Here is a 22,991-nt window from a genome sequence, read left to right on the forward strand (position 1 = left end):
TAGGTATTACCGAGCCCTTTGTACAAGCTTGGAGAGCGCTTGTTTCTTTTCTCCTCAGATATGCAGGGACTGAAGTTCAGTGCAGTGTCTAAGTCATCTTCTGGTCATAATGGAAGCCAAGAGTGAACGAAGAAGTGAGAGGTCAAAGGTAAGAAAAGCTTTAGCTTTCAATTTGTGATCTAAGATGGTTATATAACACTGTAGTGTTCAGACTCGCAGGCAGGGATTGTGTGAGTTATATGACACAAAGACAAGCATAAGCGACGTAACGCTGAACATAAAACAGCAAGATAGTCTGATCTGTGATTTAAGCACCGACTGCAATGCACATTAAGGGGACTTAAAAGATTGCTCACTTACTTTGTAAATGTGTGGGGTACCAGCAGATGCAGGGCTTGGTGGTCTTGGTTGGGAAATAAAAGCTTTGATTCTGAAGTGTTTAACAGCAGTCAGCATTCACAGGCTCTTTTCAATTCTGATCTATAAGATCTGGAAGATTCTTGCACTCTTTATTCTCAAGGGTGTTCTTAACTTTCTAAGGAACCAACCCATGATTGTTTCATTACATTAACTTCAATGTACGGCTTAGGAATAATGTTTCCCCCCCTTCTATTACTGTGGAAATGACTTTGGGTGAAACTTTTAATATCTCTGCACATTTTGCAAATAAATGTAAGCACAATCTGCCAACACCTTCTCCACTGGAAGCTTGAACGCCCGGTGCTGTAAACCTTCGATAATGTCAAGCGTTCTTCAAGTGTCGGTGTGAGTACGCGCAGAACGAGAGATTTAGCCACGGAAAAGCGTCTGACTCCTTTCCAATAGCACTCGGAGCTCCCTCAGTCCAATTCCCCCATCTGCTAGTTGTAACGGTTGTAAAATGAATAATTGGTGTCAAGTGGTCCCTGTAATGCCCACTGTGCTGCTGAGGACTCAGACATAAACACAACTGTGATTGGCTTCTATAAATCACAATCAGGACACCGAGTGAAGCTGGGGTCTGTCTCAGTGGCTTTTTTTGACTCTGTGGTGTATTGTGCAACACACACACACACCTCCCTTTCCACCTGCATCAAGTGTGACAGCTGGGAAGAAATGAGAGGGGGCGTATCTAACACCGTGGCACTGTAAATACCGAGATAGAAGATGGCAGGTGTGTTCATACCTGGGTGTGGTAACAAATACATCCAGCCCTCTATGCCTCGCACTGCAGCTTGCGCATAAGAGGAAAAGGCAGCGGTATCTTATAAATACAGACCTTTTACATAAATCACTATCTCCACAACTTGTAGGAACCAGCCAGGACTTCACCACGGCAGTCACAGGACAACGTAAGACCCATCCTACTACTATTTCTTTGAGAATAGCTACCTTGTATAGAGGTGAACACACCTCTATTTATTTTCACTGACTCAGTGAAATCTGGAAAGAATAACATCTTTATTATCACATTTAAGGATTTTATAAACACAGGTTTGGGGGGGGGGGGGGGGGGGGGCGGGGGGTTAACCAACGTGATTTTACACGAGTTGAAGAAATACGTACGGTGCAGCATTAACAAAAGTGATTGTGTATGCTCCACCAAAGGACAATGCAGGTTAATTGATAGGGAACCAGTCTTTCCTGTCTGAGTAATAGAAGCAATGCCGCTCGCAGGTTTATCTTTCCTGTGTTATTTGCTCAAGTTTTCAGTAATTGTTTTAAGCAGGGATCAGATTGCACAGTTTATTTATTTTTTATAACAGGGATTTGCAACCACAGCTGAAGCCACTGATAACTGGCAACCAGGCGTGATCGTAGTTGAGGTGATTACTTTCAATTAATCAAATATCACAGTGGCGTCACTTCTTCATCTAGATGTTTGTTTTTTATCCGTATGTTATAAGGAATAATCTCTGTGTACATACACTTTACAGCTGAATGTGTGCTCTGTTTGAAATGGAACTATGGCATTCCTGTCAAACTCTAATGGGTAATGGACAAACGTGCAGGGCAGGGTGTACCTTGTTTTTAAGAAAAGGGAAATAAAATTTGGGGACTACGTTTTAACAATAAAATAATAAAATAAATAAAAAGAATGACATTTAAATATGTATCATGTTTATTTCTCAAGCTGTTAACAGACGCCCTCCAGTCTCATGGCTGATAGTAAGGTCACAGGGCACGACCAAAGTTTAGCACAAGTTTACAGACACTTTGAGATTGCATTACTTTTTAATTTAGACAAAGTTGAGTTGAAAAGCAATAAAACACACCCTGTCTTTGTTCACTGGACTTGGGTCATTATGTTTGATAGAGCCCTCCCTGTTTTGACCTTTATCTAGATAAATTTTTGCTGTGTAGCTGATATTTCAATCGACTCATTACGATTAGATATTTTAAGTCTTTATATTTTTGTCAATATTACACCTGTACTTAACATGTACATTTGGCAACATACACTTTTGGCACCTAGCTCTACTGGATGCCTAAACTTGGATAATCTCTTTTCAAAGCTGCTCATACGCAACCTGATTAATTGCGTTATAAGCTAACATAAGACGTTAGCTTAAAATTAGCTATTTAAGCTCAAGTGCTGTCTCTTCATTTTCAAATCTCACCTGCTTCTTTTGTTTGTCGAGTGTGTGTCACCGCTTTATCAGAAGACATACAATTTCCATACAATTTTTTGGGTTGTATGGAAGCCCCAAACGCAATTTCATTGTTCTTGATAATGACAATAAATAAATAAATACTAAATACTAAATACTAAATACCAGAGCCTGTTAATAATACTATAAAGGGTGTGGTTAACTAAGTGTTCATCTCACACCACCAATCACTGCCCGGGTAGATATTTTATTACTAGACCCGGAACAAAGATTAGAGCTAGTACATGTAATAGTGCTTTATATTACTTATCCCAAGAATAAGTTCACACATAACAACCACATCTACTCCAGCTGTTTCACAATGTCATATTATGGCATCAGTGTTGCAAGTGCATTCATAATATGTTCTTGTTTCCATACAGCCTAACGTTGGCTCAGCTGGTGATACTGTTTGCTTATCAGTGCTGTTGTTTCTGATATCCCAGTCAAGAGGCTGTTAAAGCACCGCTGATTGCAGGGCTTGTATTTTCCTACAGCACCAAGCTGATACTCATTAGCAGGATTAGAGGTGCTTTGCTGTCAGAGAGTCAGTCCTTTGAAAGCATTCACTTGTCATTTTGGAGACATCTGTTTCCAGTGAAAAGACAGCGATGCCAGGATGAGGAAGAGTGAGGAAGAGGTCTCTAAAGTGAAATATTTTTTCTGTTCAAGTACTGTTTAAGGAGTCAGGAGTGAACATGTATTTTTCAGTGTGCTAGTTAATCTTCTAAGTATTTATCTCTTCAGAGTTTGTGCTAATTTTATATCATTTAGCTGTTTTATTTTACGTTACTTTTTTCGTCTTCTTTTTGCAAAAAACAGTTAAAAACAAACAAACAACAAGCTTTAATTAATTCTTATAGTTTTTACTCTTTTTCCACAGCTAGCTAGCTATTACCTTTTGCTGAAAAGCTAAAACAAGCTAGTGGTGGTGTCAGTGGACAACATGAATAAAAAGGAGATCATTATGTAACAGGGATAGCTTATTTTAATCACATGGCAAAACACAGTGAAAGGTCCATAGACTGTTTCATCTCTTAAGTTCTGCTTTTTTACCCTCTTTTTTTTTTTTAAAGGCCTTGACCATACTTCTTGTTGTAGTTAATCAGTTTATGCTAACGCTATCAACCTGGTTTGATTAATAAGGTGTATGCATTAATGACTGTGTATTAAGAGGGTTGCTAGCCTTGGCTAACAAAAATACAAGCTTAAAAGCAAGTGCAGAAAACCTGTTATTTTTAAGATTTTTTTTTCTTTTTTACTACAGTCAAACAGTGAACGTCCTCTTTCATTTTAAATATTGTCATAATTTACTAAATGAATATTGCCCTGTGTTGTGCTTAAACTAACAAGATCATAAACTCATTAGAAGAGTGTTTACTACAGTAGTAAAACCATGTCAGAGGTTTCTTGTGGACATTACAACTTCTTTTCGCATTATGAAAAGCTGCCCCCTTCTGGCCATTAAAGCTAGTGTAGGTTAAAGGCACTTACATGTACAGTGACATCATTTTGTAGAACTAGAAGTTATGTCCGTCTTATATCTTATAAACATATCTTATAAACAGATACCTGGTTATAACCGTGGTATAACAAAAAAACTTTTCGCTAAGCGTCTTAACAGCTTGCTGTCACATTGTGGCATAAAGATGTGTTTTTTGGGGCATTAACAAATGTGATGACACAGTATGTAAACCCTAGCAAACCTACATTCAAATTTAACAGTGAGAATATTTTGAGTTTAATCTATAACAATTAAGACATTAGACGCTCATCAATAGTTTTCATGCAAATATGTAAACTGTTTGTGACAATAACGATAAGTACACATGTTTTTTTGTTTTGTTTTTATGTTTACAGTTCAGCAGAATGATGAATGAAAACAATAATGCATTTAAAAATGTCCGCCGAAAGCCAGGCCTTCAGATATGGACCGTCAATGTGAGTCTAAAACGCATTACACGCACCCTATGTTGTTGACATTGTTGTCCACACTGCTGAGCTTTATGTAGAGCTGCGGCATGTTGAAATCTCATATTTGTTTGAGGTCTAAATGGTTGTTTTCTTTACTCAGAAAATGCAAATGGATCCCGTTCCACCTCAGGCCTTTGGCAATTTCTTTGAGGGAGACTGTTACATAGTTCTATATGTGAGTAAAAAACTGGGTGATTTCATGAGATATATAAATATATATACATATATCTCATATATGTGTCACCTCTCATGCTTTTCATTATTATCATCAGATAAGTGAGAATAAAGGCTCCCGCCAGTCTGCTGATATCCACTACTGGGTTGGAAGAACCTCCTCTCAGGATGAACAAGGTGCTGCTGCCATCTACGTCACCCAGCTGGACGAGTACCTGGGTGGGAGTCCGGTCCAGTACAGGGAGGTGCAGGGCTACGAGTCACCGCGGTTCAGGAGTTACTTCAAAAATGGCCTGATGTGAGTTCCCGATGAAGGCAGCTGGTGTTTGAACGAAAGGGGGATGGTGATATACTCAAGGGAATGAGTCTCTCCTATACACACACAAAAACACACACACTTATGTTGTAATCTTCCTGAGTCATGGCTTACAACACTAATCCGCCTCTATGAAATGATTATGACACAAAACACACTTGTTTTCTGAGGCCTAGCATTAAAAAACACCAATTTCTCTTGCCCAATTTATTAACCTTTAACCTTTAGTTGCATGTTTGCTTTATGGTTATACAACCTTAAGGAAAAAAATCATACTGATAAGAAAAAAAATGTTCCTTTAATTTTTTATTTTTTTAAATGTCCATTCAGTTTCAAGTCACTGGGTTTATATTTTTATTGCACTTGAACTTTGGTAAAGTAAACTTCTCTCTCCGCAGCTACAAGAAGGGTGGAGTGGCCTCAGGTTTCAACCACGTTGAAACAAACGCCTACAACGTCCTGCGACTGCTGCATGTCAAAGGGAGGAAGGATGTCACAGCAACAGAGGTATTCAGAAAACAAATTAAAGGGATATGAAAGGCTTTACGAGAGTCTTACTCCCTGCCTCCCTCTGCTGCTATCAGTGGCTTCACACAGTCACGCTACAGAGAGGTGTTGGCACCCCTCCTTAAACAGATTATGTCTTGTTGTCGTAGCTGTCTGTGTAGGTGTTAATTGCCCGAGGGGTGGTATGAGAGTGTGATTAATTAATACGCTGTATTGTTTCAGACGGAGTGTACTGTCCATTTGAATGTTATTCAACTCTCCACTGTGTTTGCGTTTGTGTGTGTTTTTCCATGCAGGTGGAGGTGTCATGGAGCAGCTTTAACAAAGGAGATATATTTCTTCTGGATATCGGGAAAGCTATAGTGCAGTGGAACGGTCCCCAGAGCAACAGAAGAGAGAAGCTCAAGGTAATCCTCTGCACTGATTGGTTACAATAAGCAGCGGCACGAGAAGTAGTCAGATCTCGTGAAAAATACACACCGTGGAAGCAAAGTGGGAAAGAGGAAAGAAATTTAACATTTTACGAACAAAAAGGTGATAAAATATGTCTGCACTAAGGCTGTTTCTGACAAAGGGAGAATGACTAGATTGACTAATGACTAATTTAATTTATTCTTGTGTGTCAAGTGAATTTTATGAACTCAGGGCCTCGGTTGCATTATTGCATCATTGCACTGAAGCACCGCAGCAATTTCCTAATGTTGTAAACCTGCTCAACATTTGGCAATAAACCCCATTCTGATTCTGATTCTGATTCTGATTCTGATTAGGAAGGACATAGAAGGTGTGCCAAATCAAACGTGCATCCATCCACTGTGGCAAACCCTTGGAAAATTAAGGAGCACTGAAAGTGTCTGTAAAGTGATTTTTTTTTTTAATTCTTGAAACCTGTCGGCTGTGGATCTTCAATAATGTACACCACTGCCTTTAGCAGTAAGCTTTCAGTTGTCTGTGAAATTGGAAACATGCATGCAAGAAGAGTTAGGAAGGAATGGTAACAACAGAAAAGGAAAAACCAACAGCTTTTATTTATTTATTTTGAAAAGCGCTATATAAGAATCAGTCCATTTACCTTTTAGCTCATCAGGTAAAACAGGTGGTTTGATCTCCGCCTGCTCCCGTCTGCATGCAAAAGTTTCCTTGGGCAAAATACTGAACCCTGAGTATTAATGTTAGATAAACATTAGGCACAGAAAAAGTGCATGTGTTTGAATGAGATATGTGTACTATATAACAACCAGTTCTTTTACAGTGATAGTGTAGATTTTTGTGTAACACGTGAACCTTTTAGTCGCTGTTGTCACTGAGCGAACAGTTTTCACTTTTGTGTCTTTGTTTCTCCCTCCGTCTTTCCAGGCGGTCTTGTTGGCTCAGGACATCCGGGACAGGGAACGCGGAGGTCGCGCTCAGATCGGTGTTGTGGAAGGAGGAGATGAGCGGAGCTCGCCCGAGCTCATGAAATTCCTGACGACTGTGCTCGGACCAAAACCGGCACAGCTGAAGGAGGCCACTTCCGATGATGTGCCTGATAGTGCGCAGAAAAACAGTGTCCGACTCTACCAGTAAGTACATTATGCTTCCACTGCATTGATCACACAAAACTGTAGAAACTGATTTCAACTATTTACCAATATCACACCCATTTTTTCTGATTTTCTTCCTCAGCGTTTATGACAATAGTGGGAATCTAGTGATTCAAGAAGTGGCCAAACAACCTCTGACACAAGATCTTCTGAAATCCTCGGTAATTAGTGTTCACTCTTTGAGAATGTTCCCTAGATGCTAGTATTAAAAAAGAAAAGTGGTTCAGTTTCAATGTTTTTTTTTCTTTTGGGGTTTCAGGACTGTTTCATTCTGGACAACAAAGGGTCTAGTGTGATGGTCTGGAAAGGAAAGAAGGCCTCCAAAGAAGAGCGACAAGGAGCTATGAATCGGGCACTGGTGAGTATACAGAATGACGACACCAAGGATCTCTTAGTGCCTCCTGTTCTGTCTTATAAATTAATTGTGTAAATTTTAATCCTCTTTCTCCTTAAATGATTTTGGATAAATATAAATTCATCGTTTTATTCTTTTCCAAGGATCGCATGGCTTGAGGGGATTATCTCAGTTTTTATGTGCTTTTTTGGAGATGTTTTTCACTACAAGTTTTGTCCATCAATCTTTTCCTACAGAGCTACATTAAAGCAAAAAAGTACCCAGCCAGCACCACTGTGGAGGTGATGGCTGAGGGAGCAGAGTCAGCAATCTTTAAGCACCTGTTCAAATCCTGGACAGACAGAGACCAAACTCAGGGCCTGGGTACCACACACAACGTTGGAAAGATAGGTAGCCTCTTCAAATCTACTGCTCAATCCACTTCTTCAAAATAAATTCCAGCACAGTTAACATATTATCTCTTGATATGCTATTTAATCTTATTTGCTGATATTATGCTGTTCATCATTAACTCTGAACATTTTGTGTCCGCACAGCTAAGGTCGACGACGGAAAGTTTGACGTGATGGAGCTACACGCGCGCCCTGAACTGGCAGCACAGTACCGCATGGTGGACGATGCATCAGGAGACGTTAAGGTGGGAAAACATATGCAGGAATACAGACAAACACAGTGCAGATACTTTTCAGACTTCAGTTGCATTGTTGCGTGTTGTTTGAGCTGTTGTTTGCCTGTGTCAGGTGTGGTGCATTGAGAATTTGGAACTGGCTGAAATAGACCCAAAAACCTACGGGCAGTTTTATGGAGGAGACTGCTACTTGGTGCTGTATTCATATAAAAGAGCAGGCCAGCAGCAGTACATACTCTACATGTGGCAGGTCAGTGTCAAACCAATCTATGCTTCCTTGTTCTCCATTTCCTCCTGCTTCTGGAAAACTGACAAGCACCTTCAATGTGTAAACGTCTTTTCTTTGTTACTTCAGGGACGCCATGCCACAAGCGATGAGATTGCAGCAAGTGCCTTCCAGGCTGTCAATATTGATAACAAGTACAATGGAGCCCCAGTTCAGGTCAGAGTGGTCATGGGAAAGGAGCCCCGCCACTTCCTGGCTATTTTCAAAGGCAAACTTATCATTTTTGAGGTATGATTTTATGATTTTCACACTGAAAAGGATTCTTAACTGGATTAGAAATTCTCACCAATGACTAAAAGTAAAATATCTGTATGGTTTGTGTGTGAAATTATGACACATGGAAGTAATCCAGCAAAATCTAAATTAAAAATGAGATTTACATGGATACAATAAAAGTATCCATGATGCAAAAATAGATCGATCAAAGCTTTAAATAAAAGTTGAAAGAAACTGGAAACTCAATGTGTGTGTGTCTAAAGGGAGGAACAGGTCGACCTGGTGTGGTTAACCCTGCCAAAGATGCCAGGCTCTTCCAGGTGAGAGGGACTAATGAGCTGAATACTAAAGCCACAGAGGTGGTGGCCAGGGCCGCTTCTCTAAGCTCCAATGACGTCTTCCTGCTGAAAACTGACAATATCTCCTACCTGTGGTATGGAAAGGTATCTATCATGGGGCTGTGTAGCAGGCTTTGAAATAACATAAATATTAGTTTAGTTTGTATTTGACACATTAAAACCATTTCCCCCCTGATTTCTGCTTCTATCCCAGGGCTGTAATGGGGATGAGAGAGAGATGGGGAAAGCGATGTCTGATGTGCTGTCCAGGCATGAGAAGCGGGTGGTGATGGAGGGCCAGGAACCTGCTGAATTCTGGATAGCTTTGGGTGGAAAGGGCTCCTATGCCAGTGACAGGAGGTAAAATATTTTAATGGCAGCATTGCTTTTGCATATTGTGACAAAAATAGGATATTTTTGGCTTTTCGCTTAACAACACACTCCAGGAGTCAAGTATTTACAATGAAGGGCGCTCAATCTGGGTCCAGAAAGTAAAAATATAGCCAGTAATAACAAATTAGCAAGGACTTCAGGATTCATCCAAAAAGGCCCTTTAATCATATTTTGAACCATTTCCAAGCTTACATTAAATCTGTCTGGATTATTTTTATACCAAGGTCAGTGGAATATGCCCAATGTCATCATACACACAGAGAGAGAGAGAGAGAGAGAGGGAACATTATCTGCTGTTACGACAGGACGGCCTGTGTCATTTCAGATTTGAGAGGGAGGAGCCGCTTCACAGTCCCCGGCTGTTCGAATGCTCCAATCAGACGGGGCGCTTTAAGATTACTGAGGTGGATGATTTCGCCCAGTGTGACCTAGATGAAGATGACGTCATGTTGCTGGACACCTGGGAAGAGGTAAGCAATCAAAGGAGCTGAAATCAGTCAGACCCTGCCGTTGATTTGGGGCCTGCTTCCTGTTTATGAGCATCTCATCAGGAAGATTGTGAAACTCACTGCACATTAACTGATAGATATGAAACAAACACTATACTGTATTACACAAGCTTATTGTTTCCTCCTGCTATGGTTTCTAATTAATCTATACTGGTGGTAGTGACTCAGCTCAAGGTTATTTATGTAATACTTCACACGGAAAGACAGAATCAGGCCTAAAGCTCAGTTTTTGGCAACTTACGCAGCAGACTCTTTGAGTAATTTGTCTCTTTTTCTTGTTTTCTGTCTCTGAATCTCAGCTTTTCTTGTGGATCGGTAACTCCTCCTATGAGTATGAGACCAAAGAGGCGTTGAACAGCGCGCGGGATTACCTGAGAACTCACCCGGCTGGACGTGACCCTGACACGCCCATCATCTTTGTCAAACAGGGATACGAGCCGCCCACCTTCACCGGATGGTTCAACGCGTGGGATCCCCACAAGTGGAGCGTGAGTTTATAACAGTTTCCCCTTTCATCTTTCTGGGATCCCATAGAAAGCATGATCAAGGCATTACAAATTCCCATTACAATAACATGCAATCAATTGATTTAATCATCTCAGAAGCTAGGAACAACTTACAAACACAAGTGGATGATTCAATGGATTAATTGAAGATGAAAAAGTCACTGCACGAATACTAACCTTTACTGTGACGAATCTTGGTTCCGTTGATCTTCTGAACAGGGAGGCAACTCCTATGAGGAGATGAAAAACAAGCTGAGTGATTCAACATCTATCTCACAGATCACTCTAGTAAGTGACTCACACTGATGTGCTAATATCACAGCTGTAATACCTACTAACATCTTTAATGTCATATATAGTAGTGTTGCTAACCTGTGAATGTCTACATCTCGGAGGTTTACCTTTGTTTTTTTGTGAAACTGCTTCTGTAAAACTTCTCTTTCGTGGCTGCAGGACCTGAAGAACACTAAGCTGAACAAGACTCCCGCTGGGGGAGGTGGGGGTGGTTACAGAGCACCTGGGGGCCCTCTAACTTCTCCGCCACCCAACAAGGCCTACTTCCAAGATGAAACAGATTTTTTCCCCAGACCCTCTAGTCCTACAAGACCCCAGTCTGGGATGTCCCCCTCCTCTGCTAGTTCCTTGTCCTCTTCTGGAGCTGGAAAGTTTTTTGACCCTGAGCTCCTCGTCAACAAGACTCCAGACGAGCTACCAGAAGGAGTGGATCCCACCCAGAAAGAGGTGTGTGTGCAGATCAATTATAAATGGTAAAAATCAGCATTTGATTATTGTTTAACGTCCTTCTCAGGGCATTAATTAACACCTTTAAAAGTGACGTCTAATCATGACAATTACAATTTAGAAGTTATTGTTTTGGGGTTTTTTTTTTAGTAAAATTAATCACGTCACCATAAAAAATACTTCAATATGATTCGACACCTATTTAGTATGTTTACCTGCAGCAAAGCAGATTTTTGTGACTGTACTGCCATTTCAAGTCAAAACTCCACAGCCACCAATCGTGTGATATGTTGTCTAGCATACACAAAAACATAATATGCACTTGTTAGCAAGTTAAAAGTATTATTTCCATCAGATGGGATTCTTTCATTTCTCTGAATTTGGATTAACATGTAGTAATATAAATGAAGCTATTTTAATCATCAACTGAAAAGGTCACTAAACAGCTGCAAATGGATGAAAAGTGACTACGAAGAGATTAAAAGTGACTGCAGAGCCACATAAAATGCTTCTAGCGAGTCATGAACAACCACAAAAAGACACAAAGACACTACAAAGAGACAATATGGGGCTTTCCAAGAAAGGGTGGGAGGCCTTGCCATTGTCTGTGCCTAGAGCTCTGTGTACAGCAGAGGTCAGTCTAACCGTTTCCCATCCTCTGTGCTCCGATTGGCAGGATTATCTATCTGACCTGGACTTTGAGAACCTGCTCAGTACTACTCGCGCAGACTTCCAGCGCTTGCCAAAGTGGCGCCAGAATGATTTAAAGAAGAAAGCAGGAATTTTCTGAGAAGGAATCACACATCTCCAGCCTGTCTGCTGAGAAATCCGCTTGTAAACCAAACTATACGGCAGCATTTTAGCTTCTGACCTTCATCTCAATATTTTGTTTTGCTGTCAGAGGGGTAAAAAAAAAAATCGACCAACATCCCAAGTTGTTTAGATTTAACAAATGGTATTTATGATTATGACCATGAATGTAACTTGTAATAATTTAAAGGACGTGACTGACATTTCTAAGATTATTTTTTTAATTATTCTGCTTTATATTTATCTGTATATTTTTTTTTCATTTCATGTAGATCATACTGAGATGATGTTTTGCTAGCATTTTATCTGAATCACAAATGCAGTGAATAAACAGAAAACCATTGACCGGGGATTCGGGGAGTGGTTTAATTCAAGAGCTAGTACAAAAATGTGTGAACTGTAAAAATGCTGTAGAGCAATGGAAGACACAAATAAACCATGACACAAAATATTAGAACTTGTTTCAGGCACCATCTTGAAAATCTTCTATATACAATGCTGGGAGCATTTATAATGCATTCATAATGAAAGGACAGAAGCACACAGACACACTATGTCACTTGCTATCAACATTGTCATTATCACTCTTATGGCATCAAGATGGACAAAGTTTAAATCAAGTCTCATAAGACTATCCCGTAAAGCTGCTGAGAATCTAGTATATTTCAGGTGGGATTCACACAAAACTCACATAATAATGCACATTAATTAAACTTCTCCAGAGAATGGTGAATATAGTTGGCTACTTTTCCTCTCATTCACTTCATTCTTTCTTTGTCACTTTAAAGGCTCTCCACCAAACCGGCTTTTAAAAAGCTAAAATTATACAATGACCTAAAAGTGTCAGACACTTGTGAGTCAGCAGCTGTGGTATGTAAAAAAACAAAACGAAAACTAGAGTCAAGTTATTTAGCTTTAAAATCTGGGTTTTAAATTCCATTAGAATTTACAAAAGACGTGAAGTTGGTTTGGTTTTCTTTTTGCAAACAGGCCTACGGGGCATCCAGGAGCATGAGGTGCACAAACAGACTGGCAGAAGAAATGTTGTCCCCTCTCTTGTTGAGCACCGGGACATGGCGATATCCTGGAAAACAGGAAGCGAGCGTGAGCTTTGTCAGCAAAATGAGAAGCTGGTTCATAAAGCGTAGCACAAAAAAAAGATGCAAAACAATCACTTGAGCTATGATTTACATGAATTTGTATCTGTTTAATTTCTGTTTTGTTGCGGTCCACACAGAAGAATTAAATAAGGGAGAAAAAGTATGTTTAAAGTGGAACTAAAGAAGATAATAATGTGATAATAGTGCACAAAGAAAGTCAAAGCTGTGAGCGAGCACTGAAAAGAGAGGATACTGTCTTAACACTTCCATATTTTAATTACCGCACAGACCATTTCAGTCATCGGCCTCTTCGAAAATTAGATTGTTGCTAACTCTGAGTTGGTGTCGCGTTGCTTTATCGTGTTAGCTTCATCAAATCTGTGAGCTTTCTTACCGTTCTGTACGCTGGTGAGTGGCAGACAGTACTGCCCGATAAAATCGTTCTGCGATGCTGTGTCGTGGTCCTCCAACAGAAATCGCACCAAGGCCAGCTCTGGCACACTGATGTCAAACTGGAATTTCTGATTCCACATAGGGTTGAATCCTGCAAGGACGAATATCTGTGTTTTTCTAAATTCTTTGAAAAAGTGTTTGACAAGTAAGTGCACTTATGCTATACTTGCACATATAACGCTCACCATTATTTACAATGTGATGTGTTTCCTTGCTGGCATTGTCTGCCTGGACACCATGGATCTCCACCTTCACCAGAGGGTCTACAATGGATTTTTGCTTTTCCTTGTTGATTTTAGGCAACTGCTGAGCTGAGATCACCTGTTGAAGTGTGAGACAAAAATGCACAGACGCGATCACGTGACAGTCCGACTACAGTCTACGTTCAGATTTGATTAGATATCTACAGCATGATGTCCAGCTTCCACAGCACGCTTCGATGCTTTCACCACCAGCATGATGATTAATCTGTTTATCAAGTGGTGGCATAATCAGTTGTTAAAAAAGGCTAAAAATCCACTTTCTTTATTTTAAGTGCTACTAGCTACTGTGCAGATCATAACTAATAATACAAAATGTAATAAAAGGACTTGAGGATTAAAAAACATTAAAAGTAGCTCCTCTTTTCAAGATAGGCTATGTCAGTAACTATTCAGCCAATGATTGTGTTAAAATTCCTTTAAATAGCTGCAAGCTGGCAAACAAAGATAAAAGGATTCAAACTTCTAGGCCAGAGCTAGGGGAAATGATTAAAGCTCATTAGCAAGTTGACACTACACATACTGTAAACTTTGTGAACTTTGTTTTCTTTTAAAAGGAAATTCCACAGGACATTGTTAACCTCTAATATAGGCTTATCTTTCTTGAAAAAACTCCCACCATGACATGAAAGATCTTCTTCTTCAGCCACGACCCTTCGGTAAGTGCGTTGGGGTTAAACTGAGAGGACAGGTTTCTCTGAAATTCAGGTTTCAGGATGTAGCCGCAGAAGCCGTTCATCAGAAACCGTCCCTGGTTTAAGTGCATCTCCTTGGAGTTAGTCTGGAAGTTCAACGCCACTAAAAACCAAATCAAAGAGGAAAAAGCGTCAAACTGTTTCATTAGTTTTAATTGGTTTACGTTAGTTTGCTTGCTGCGTATTGGAGCACACCTATCTGGCAGCCAACGTTCCACATGGGCACCGGATTATAGTTGGAGGAGTCGGTTCTGGAGCCAGCAGGGTAGATCCTGCTGAGTTTGTCCATGTTGTGGTGCATGAAGGCAGTAGCTACAACAAGTTAAAGCAGATGTTTTTTTTAAACTGTGAGTTCTAGCATGGCAATAAAGACAGTTAATGCAGCGTGCGTTTACCTGAGGTCTCAGCCAGGTTGAATGCTTTACTCTCCTTGAAGGACGACATTTCATAGAAGGCCTGGTTTTCTCTGGCGTGTTCAAAGCTGTTAAAGTGCACGCTCTTACAGTAGATGACGATGTCTGAGAGCTCTTTGTCGAGTTTGATATTTGATTTCTGAAACAAGAACAGAGAGACAAACGTGAAATCTGAAATTGAAAATTGTTATTTCAATTTCTTGCAAATGAGTAAAGAGCCTTTGGCACACCTTTGGTTTTTCTTTCTGGCTATTCTCCTTACACTCTGCAGCTTCGTCCTCCTCAGACACGGTGCCATCCTCTATCACGTTGTTATTGGTGAAGATCGAATCCAGTTTGTTCAGTCGTTTTCCCTTGATGAGGAACTTTCCCTTAAGTGCCTACAAAGAGACACAAAATGTGTTTTGTTGTGTCATTTCTAACACTTAAGGTACACACGGTGCTGTGCTTTGGAAATCAAAGTTGCTTTGCTTAATATAGACAGGCACACATTTAACTGTGACAACAGAGACTGCGTTCCTGATAGTCACCCTCCAAACAGCCAACAGACTAAAGCATAACTTAAATTTGTGTTGAGGCTGAAAATGCCACAGGCATCCACTTCATGGGAGCTGAATTTTAAAAAAAAATTATTTCCTCTCTCTCTCTCTATTTCTTGTCTTTTTCAGTTGTCAAGGTCTTCCAATCATTTTGCAGCAAATTCCCAAAGTAACACATAAAAGTGGGGGAAATAATGATTTGAGACCCCTGCCGAATTTGTAAGTTTGCGTACTTACAAGGAAATGAACAATCTGTAATCTTTATGCTAGTTTCCTTTTAATGGAAAGGGACAGACTGTTATTTAAAAAATCCAGAAAAAGTACAATAAGCAGAAGTTAGAAACTGATTCAGCCGTCATTGAGGGATGTTTTTAATCCCTTTTTATCCTCAACCAAAACATGACTTAGTACTTAGGTTCTTGTAGTTGGTCACCAGGTTTGCACATATCTCAGCAGGGGTTTTGGCATTCATCTTTACAAACACGCTCTAAATCTTTTAGCTTTCTTCCCAAAAAGTTTATTTTGGTTATCTGGATTTTCTTGTCTCCCACTCCCAATGAGTGACAAAACGTTTCTCGCACTGAAAACCCTACGCCCACTTTTGGGGATTTTCTTACCTGAAATTTTAGCTTTTTGGCAACTCAAACTTTCAGCTCCCTCTCCAGCTTTTCTGAAGGACTGAGGTCTGGAGACTGGGTAGGCCTCTCCGTGAGCTAATGTGCTTATTCTTTAGCCACTTATTTGTTGCCTTGACATAATGGTTTTGGTCACTGATTTGAATGCTGGGTCATGCCGGAAGACCCATCCTTATATTTTTTTTTTAATAAATATTCAGGGAAGGAGGTTGTCATCCAAGATTTAATGATATATGGCTCTGTCCATTGGCCCCTCAGTGAAGTGAAGTCATTCTGTACCCTTAGCAGAAAAACAGCCCCAAACATAAAGCTTCCACCTGCTTGCTTGACTGTGGGGATGGTGTTCTCTAGATCATATTCACCATTTCTCCTGTGGAGAGGTTGGAATGGAAAAAAATTGTTTCTGTGGACAGATGAGCTCTATACACATAAGAACCCAGTCAGTGGGAATCAGCATTGTGGCTGGGTTGTAGGTGATCAACACTTATTTCATGTATGACATGTAAATCTGTTTCTAGCATTTATTATTGTATTGTATTGTATTGTATTTGGAGACTAAATTCTGTTCACTAGAAGTCTCTGTTATCAAACAAGGTGTTGTCTCAAACACACTCACTCAGCTGTTACAGCAAATCATTAGCTACTCAGTAGGCGCAAAGTGAGACAAGCTTTATCTGAGGCTATAGATCGATGATGTCTTGTATCACATTAGCTTTGTTTCCTAAACAAAACTTGGGTCACGTTAAGGAAAACAGCAAAGTGAGAAATCTGGCACAGTAGCGTGTTAGGAATGAAAATGTTAAGGGGTGGTCTTCCTTTGGTGATTTTTTTTTATTAGGGTAAGGATCCCAAGATGATATATCGTATGTCAGTGAATACAGATAATGGGTTCCACACCTCAGGTGATGGGAAGTTAGTTGGCATGGTGTCACCCAGAGGCTTTTTGACCAGAGCGTCACCCAGGAAGAAGACCAAATGACGGGCCATAAGCTTCTGTTGCTCAACTGTACAATGGTTCTCCAGAGACAGAATCACTGGGTACTGGGAAGTCTGGAAAACAAAGGGAACAATGTGAAGGTGAACTTCAGACCTTTTCCAGTTTCTAATGTGTTAAGGCGAGGAAAGGGCTGGGAATTCAATGCGGTCTCCAACATAGGCAGAGTAAAACATCCAAAGTCAGTGAATATCTCACGTACTTTGAAGGCGTAGTCTTTGATGGCTTTGATAACATCTTTGAAGAGCACTTTGGATGTGAGCGTATGGCCATGGTAAATAACAGGTTCTCCATTAGACCCGTCCCAACAGTCCAGCTCCACGCATCGGCAACTCTTCATCAGCGCTCTGCAAGCAAAGAAAACATTCATGACCAATTAGTGATTTTACATCCCTGAAACTCATGAACTTTGCCTGTGAAAATAGAGAGATTCCTGCGCTGTGACTTCTGTTCCACCAAAAACTCCTGGATCCCAAAACAGTATTTTATAAAGGCCTAGGAACTACTAGGGTGGTCTAAAACAGGCATGGCAGAACTTCAGTTCAGTCTACCTGGAGGCTGATGCATATTTTTAAAAGATAAGCCATTAATATGATAAAAAACATCTATCCAAAGTAGCACATTTATTCCATGCTTCTATTTCACCTTTGTTTAATGCTGTCAGAATAAAAGTAATTCTGCAAAATTTACTTTATGTAGGCTTCTGTGCTGCTTGGCCCTTTGAGTTGGTCTGCCATCAGGTATGTGTTGTGTGAGGAGGAGATGTAGTAATGGTTGAGGGGCTGGTTCATGTCCTGATACACAGATCTGTGGGCTGGGTTCAAAATACAGCCGTCGTCCTGCTGCAGGTACATCAGGAAGCCATCTTTGGTCATGCAATTGTTCTGCTTTGCTGTGACACAAATGGATGAAAGTGTTGAGTGGAAAATTGTGTATAACACAGTTGAGTTAAAGCTTTAATAATATGGTTACTATAATTTTATCATTCCCTGGTGTCCAGAGTAAGTCTACCTGTTTTATCCACTTCATATTTCTCAATCAGCCTGTGGGCGTCCTCTGCAGTCGCCTGCTCCCGCTGCTCGTTCAGCAGAAAGTTCAGCAGGTCTCTGTCGCTCATCTGACCCTCTGTTTGAGCATATTTCCCATAAATGACATCAATCTCCTCACGGCGTGTCAGCATCTCGTAGAATTGCTTGATCTCTTCGCCTTCCAGGGTGTCTGAATTGGATGTGTCACATTTCTGTGCAACACAATCAGTGAATTATTTAACCAGATCTAACATTTTATGAAAGATTAACAGTGAATTTCAAAGATATATTTTGTAATTTTTTGACAAGGTCTCACCTTAAAAAGGTCCGCTGCGTAAGAATCATCAACCTCAACATTGATCTGCCTCAAGAAGTGTTTCACCTCCTTTAGTGTCATCATGTTGTCGCCATTCTTGTCAGCCTTACGTATGCAGCTGAATATCCAGCTGGCATTCAGATGTAAGGATTTGATGTATTACGCACAAAAACATGCAAACACATTTCTCTATTTAGGAGTTTGCTAAGGATACTGTTCGCTCTTCTTCTGGTTACTGAGGTTGTGCATGTTGTTGATGATCTTCTCCAGGCTGCTGACCCACTTATTTACATCTTCCGGAGATTCTGCCATCAGGTCGAGATTCTTCTTGCGCCCCTTGAAGATGATGGAGAAGCAGAGGTCTTCAACGCTGGCATCGGTGTATTTTTTAAGGCCCTCAGAGTGGCGGCCCTTTCGAACCGATTCAATGTCATCAATGGAGACTGTTTGGAGAGCGAAGGGGTGTTTGTTAGAAAGTGTGGCCCTGAGAAATCACTGAAGGTTAGTGTTTTAATAGCCTCAAAGTCAATATTTGGTAAGCCCATCTGTATTCTTCAATACAGCCTCTATCAAGACGATCCCACACTGCTTCAGTAATGTTGAGGAGAATGTTGCTCTGGAGAGACCAATCCATGACTGTTAGTGTTCCAGTTTGTTATTTTCTATCCAGGTATGCTTTAATAGATTGGCAAAGTGTTTGGGATCACTGCCATGATAAAAACAAATGAAGCCATTGCCATTCAGATGCTTTGCAGATCAAAATCTGACATGACCACTGGCTGAAATGCAGCTCCAAACAAAATTTTTTCCTCTTTCTTAATAACATGCTTTTTGGACACTTTTCATCTGCAGTAGATAGTTTTTTAGGTATTGCACGGTGGGTTAAAATCTCACTGTACTTTTCTCCATGCATAATTAATTTTAACAAGATCCTCAAAGTCACTGCTCGAACTGCTCCAATTCCTCAAATTTTTTAAGGACACACTGCACACCATGCCAGGTTTTTAGCTAGTAGCTTGTTGGGAAAAGTTATTTGAAAACAATCATCGTGTACAAGGAGTGAACTGAGGAAAAGTGAAAAAGCAAAATATTTTTAAAAATTCAGGTATGACACCTCTAATCTATATCATAAAAAGCAAATTGTGATTATTTTAATATATTCATTATTAACTGCTATGTTGTCTAAAATGTAACGTCTTTTATTTCTGGCATTAACAACAGCTATCGGGATGGTAGCATTCAGCCATTATTATCCCTTGACACACAGTCTTTCCTAAGATAAGTCCATATCTTGTGGCGGCCGACTTTTTTGTCCCAGTGGTTACAACTGAAACTGTTTTTCTATCTTATCTACAGGAAGGCTTTTGTCTCAGCACGCCACATCTGTTGCCTTCACTCACAAATCTGCAGCACAAAACTTACGTCTTCCAGGCAACTTTCTGCATGCACTGGTGGGACCCCGACAACATTTATGAATCAAAGGCTGACTTTTTGATAATTTATGTGTGTAAAAAATGCATAATGTGGTACCAAGAAAGAGCTACCGTTGCTTTTTTAGCAAGCATTGTCTATTTACAGGACATCAAAATTAGCATAACATTTTTGTTATATTTTAGATCACTATAAAGCCTTAGCCAATGGCCTTCACAAACTCTTGACAGCAGCTAAATGCTGCACCATGTTCACGAGCTAGTCACTATCTTTTTTTGGTACTAGACAGTGTGTAAACAGTTGGCTTATCAGAGCTTTTCAGTGGAAACAGACGAATCCTGCTGAAAACAGAGCTCTTGACTCTTGCCTTTATTGTGATCTCGGGTGACTTCAACCATGTATCACTGGACAATACACTACCAACATTCAAACAATATGTGGACTGTCCCACCAGGGGAGAGAAAACTTTAGACTTACTGTATGCTAACGTCAAGGATGCATACAGCTCCTCCTCCCTCCCCCCACTTGGTAGGTCAGATCATAACCTGATTCACCTCACCCCCCGCTATGTGCCAATTGTGAGGAGGGAACCTGTGACCACCAGGACTGTTAGGAGGTGGTCAGAGGAGGCCTTAGCAGAACTACAGGGCTGTTTCGAGGTGACCGACTGGGAAACACTCTGTGAGCCTCACGCCGAGGACATCAATGGGCTTACTGAGTGTATCACAGACTACATAACTTTCTGCACCGACTCCATTGTTCCAGCTCAGACTGTTCATTGTTACCCAAATAACAAGCCGTGGGTGACTAAGGACATCAAAGCCCTCCTCAACAACAAGAAGAGGGCTTTCAGAGGGGGCAACAAAGAGGAGGTGAGGAAGATCCAGGTGTTACTAAAGGACAAGATCAGAGAGGCTAAGGACAATTACAGGAGGAAGCTGGAGTGGAAACTCCAGCAGAACAGCATGAGAGAGGTGTGGAGGGGCATGAAGACCATCACTGGATTCAGGCCAACCAACAGCAGGGGAACTGAGGGAGGTGAGAATAGAGCCAATGAGTTGAATCTGTTTTTCAATAGATTCGACACCACAGTGTCTGCTCCCACCCCCACAACCTCACCTGCAGTCAGCCTGGAATCCAGAGCCACACCACTGTGCCAGCCTCTCTCTTCACATGTTGCCTCCTGTGAGATTCCTGACACCCCTCCCCCACCCATCACCTTCACTCAATACCAGGTTGAGATGCAAATGAGGTGACTTCACTCAGGCAAGTCTGCTGGACCAGACGGAGTGAGTCCCCTTGTCCTCAAGACCTGTGCCCCCCAGCTGTGTGGAGTCTTTCATAAACTGTTTATGCTGAGTCTGAGTCTGCAGAGGGTCCCGGTGATGTGGAAGACATCATGCCTCGTCCCTGTACCAAAGACGCCACGTCCCAGTGGCCCCCAGGATTACAGGCCTGTGGCACTGACCTCCCACATCATGAAGACCCTGGAAAGGCTCATCCTGGACCAGCTGCGACCCATAGTAAGACCACACCTGGATCCCCTTCAGTTCGCTTATCAGCCTCGTCTCAGAACTGAGGACGCCATCATCTACCTGCTCAATCGTGTCTACACCCATCTGGACCAGCCGGCGAGCACTGTGAGGGTCATGTTTTTTGACTTTTCCAGTGCTTTCAACACCATCAGGCCGACCCTCCTGGGTGATAAGTTAGCAGCGATGCAGGTGGATGCTTCTCTGGTGTCCTGGATTGTTGATTACCTGACAGGAAGACCACAATATGTACGTCTCCCACAGTGTGTGTCTGACAAGGTGATCAGCAACACAGGGGCACCACAGGGGACTGTCCTCTCCCCCTTCCTCTTCACCCTCTACACCACAGACTTCAGCCACTGCACAGAGACCTGCCATCTTCAGAAGTTTTCTGATGACTCTGCGGTGGTTGGATGCATCAGCAGGGATGATGAGACAGAGTACCGGGCTGTGGTCGACTCCTTTGTCACGTGGTGTGAGCAGAATCATCTGCAGCTCAACGTGGCAAAGACCAAGGAACTGATCGTGGACTTCAGGAAGACCAGGAAACACTTGACCCCTGTTTCAATCCAGGGGGTCAGTGTTGACATTGTGGAGGACTATAAATACCTTGGAGTACACATTGACAATAAACTGGACTGGGCTAAAAACACCACAGCACTTTACAGGAAGGGCCAGAGTCGTCTCTATTTTTTGAGGCGACTGAGGTCCTTCAACATCTGCCAGAAAATGCTGAGGATTTTCTATGAGTCTGTTGTGGCCAGTGCGATCCTCTATGCTGTTGCATGCTGGGGGAGCAGGCTGAGGGTCGCAGATGCCAACAGACTTAATAAACTAATCCGTAAGGCCAGCAATGTTGTGGGGATGGAGCTGGACTCCCTCAAGGTGGTGTCGGAGAGGCGGATGCTGTCCAAGATAAAGACAATGTTGGATAACACCTCCCACCCACTCCATGACATGCTGGTCAGTCACAGGAGCTCATTCAGTGAGAGACTGAGATTACCGAAAAGCACCACTGAACAACACAGGAAATCATTCCTGCCTGTGGCCATCTCCCTGTACAACGCATCCACTTAACACACTGTTTGCTGCTACAACTACACATGTTTCTTTTCCAAATATTTATTTATGAGTGACTTATGTATGTATGTATGTATATATATGTATATATTGTACTATTCTTAGTTAGTGTATTGTCTGTCTTGTCTTAATGTTGGTTTAAAATGGAGCACTGTAACAAAAAATAATTTCCCCCAGGGATCAATAAAGTATTCTGATTCTGATTCTGATTCTGATTGAGGCCATAAAAGCAAAAAATTAGGTAAAAGACGCTAAAATGGTCAACCAAGTTGAGTTGGGCAATAATTTCATTACAGATAATCCTTTAAATACTTGCTAGGATGAAAAAAATTGATGTATGCAGATTAATCTGTAATAGACTATTTACAACATTGCAACAGCAAGTCTTCATGAATGTCCTGCTGTCAAACGTACTACTAAATCATGTTTATAATAAACCAGATTGAGCCATTTTACCCAAACAGTCTTAATGTTTAAGAGTCGTTTTTAGACCTAACAGATGGGTTCTCCAACATTTTGTTGTTATCTCCTGTAAACCTGAGTTCTTTT

General features: G+C 41.1%; 2 protein-coding genes across 6 annotated transcripts in view; one reads left to right on the forward strand and one right to left on the reverse strand.

The window, feature by feature from the left end:
- On the forward strand, positions 1-12,860 carry vill (villin-like). Of its 4 annotated transcripts, none has more exons than XM_086306325.1 (20): positions 1-148; positions 4,491-4,571; positions 4,705-4,779; positions 4,877-5,076; positions 5,493-5,601; positions 5,898-6,008; positions 6,958-7,163; positions 7,267-7,345; positions 7,444-7,542; positions 7,776-7,929; positions 8,076-8,176; positions 8,280-8,417; positions 8,523-8,681; positions 8,933-9,112; positions 9,222-9,367; positions 9,726-9,870; positions 10,209-10,397; positions 10,635-10,703; positions 10,869-11,156; positions 11,833-12,860. In XM_086306325.1, exons 1-20 carry the CDS (start codon positions 110-112, stop codon positions 11,944-11,946), a joined length of 2,682 nt encoding a protein of 893 aa, XP_086162451.1. In that variant the 5' UTR covers positions 1-109; the 3' UTR covers positions 11,947-12,860. The 4 variants fall into 4 exon arrangements, with proteins under 4 accessions (XP_086162451.1, XP_086162453.1, XP_086162454.1 ...); XM_086306327.1 differs by lacking the exon at positions 1-148 and adding an exon at positions 1,193-1,331; XM_086306326.1 differs by lacking the exon at positions 1-148 and adding an exon at positions 3,098-3,270.
- plcd1a (phospholipase C, delta 1a) overlaps positions 12,308-22,991 on the reverse strand; it is a 16,489-nt gene continuing 5,805 nt past the window's right edge. For both annotated transcript variants that reach the window (XM_086306330.1, XM_086306329.1), the window contains exons 3-15: positions 18,614-18,842; positions 18,400-18,529; positions 18,067-18,295; positions 17,746-17,947; positions 17,258-17,402; positions 16,959-17,111; positions 15,118-15,267; positions 14,870-15,026; positions 14,670-14,786; positions 14,399-14,577; positions 13,705-13,840; positions 13,461-13,610; positions 12,308-13,050 (exon numbers count right to left, since the gene is read on the reverse strand). In XM_086306330.1, the coding sequence (XP_086162456.1) occupies positions 12,959-13,050; positions 13,461-13,610; positions 13,705-13,840; positions 14,399-14,577; positions 14,670-14,786; positions 14,870-15,026; positions 15,118-15,267; positions 16,959-17,111; positions 17,258-17,402; positions 17,746-17,947; positions 18,067-18,295; positions 18,400-18,529; positions 18,614-18,842 (2,069 nt within the window). In that variant the 3' untranslated portion in view covers positions 12,308-12,958. The remainder of the gene's footprint in view (positions 13,051-13,460; positions 13,611-13,704; positions 13,841-14,398; positions 14,578-14,669; positions 14,787-14,869; positions 15,027-15,117; positions 15,268-16,958; positions 17,112-17,257; positions 17,403-17,745; positions 17,948-18,066; positions 18,296-18,399; positions 18,530-18,613; positions 18,843-22,991) is intronic.

This window comes from Aulonocara sp. 'chitande type north' Nkhata Bay, linkage group LG9 (genome assembly GCF_057382095.1).
Source record: "Aulonocara sp. 'chitande type north' Nkhata Bay isolate Kocher_YH1m ecotype deep benthic linkage group LG9, A_spYH_male_GT1.1, whole genome shotgun sequence".
Taxonomy (NCBI): domain Eukaryota; kingdom Metazoa; phylum Chordata; class Actinopteri; order Cichliformes; family Cichlidae; genus Aulonocara; species Aulonocara sp. 'chitande type north' Nkhata Bay.

Coding starts and splice junctions, on each gene's coding strand:
- vill (XM_086306328.1), top strand. CDS start 4,500: ATGATGAATGAAAACAATAATGCATTTAAAAATGTCCGCCGAAAGCCA. Junction 8,177..8,279: donor ATGCATCAGGAGACGTTAAG/GTGGGAAAACAT, acceptor TGCCTGTGTCAG/GTGTGGTGCATTGAGAATTT. Junction 9,871..10,208: donor TGCTGGACACCTGGGAAGAG/GTAAGCAATCAA, acceptor TCTGAATCTCAG/CTTTTCTTGTGGATCGGTAA.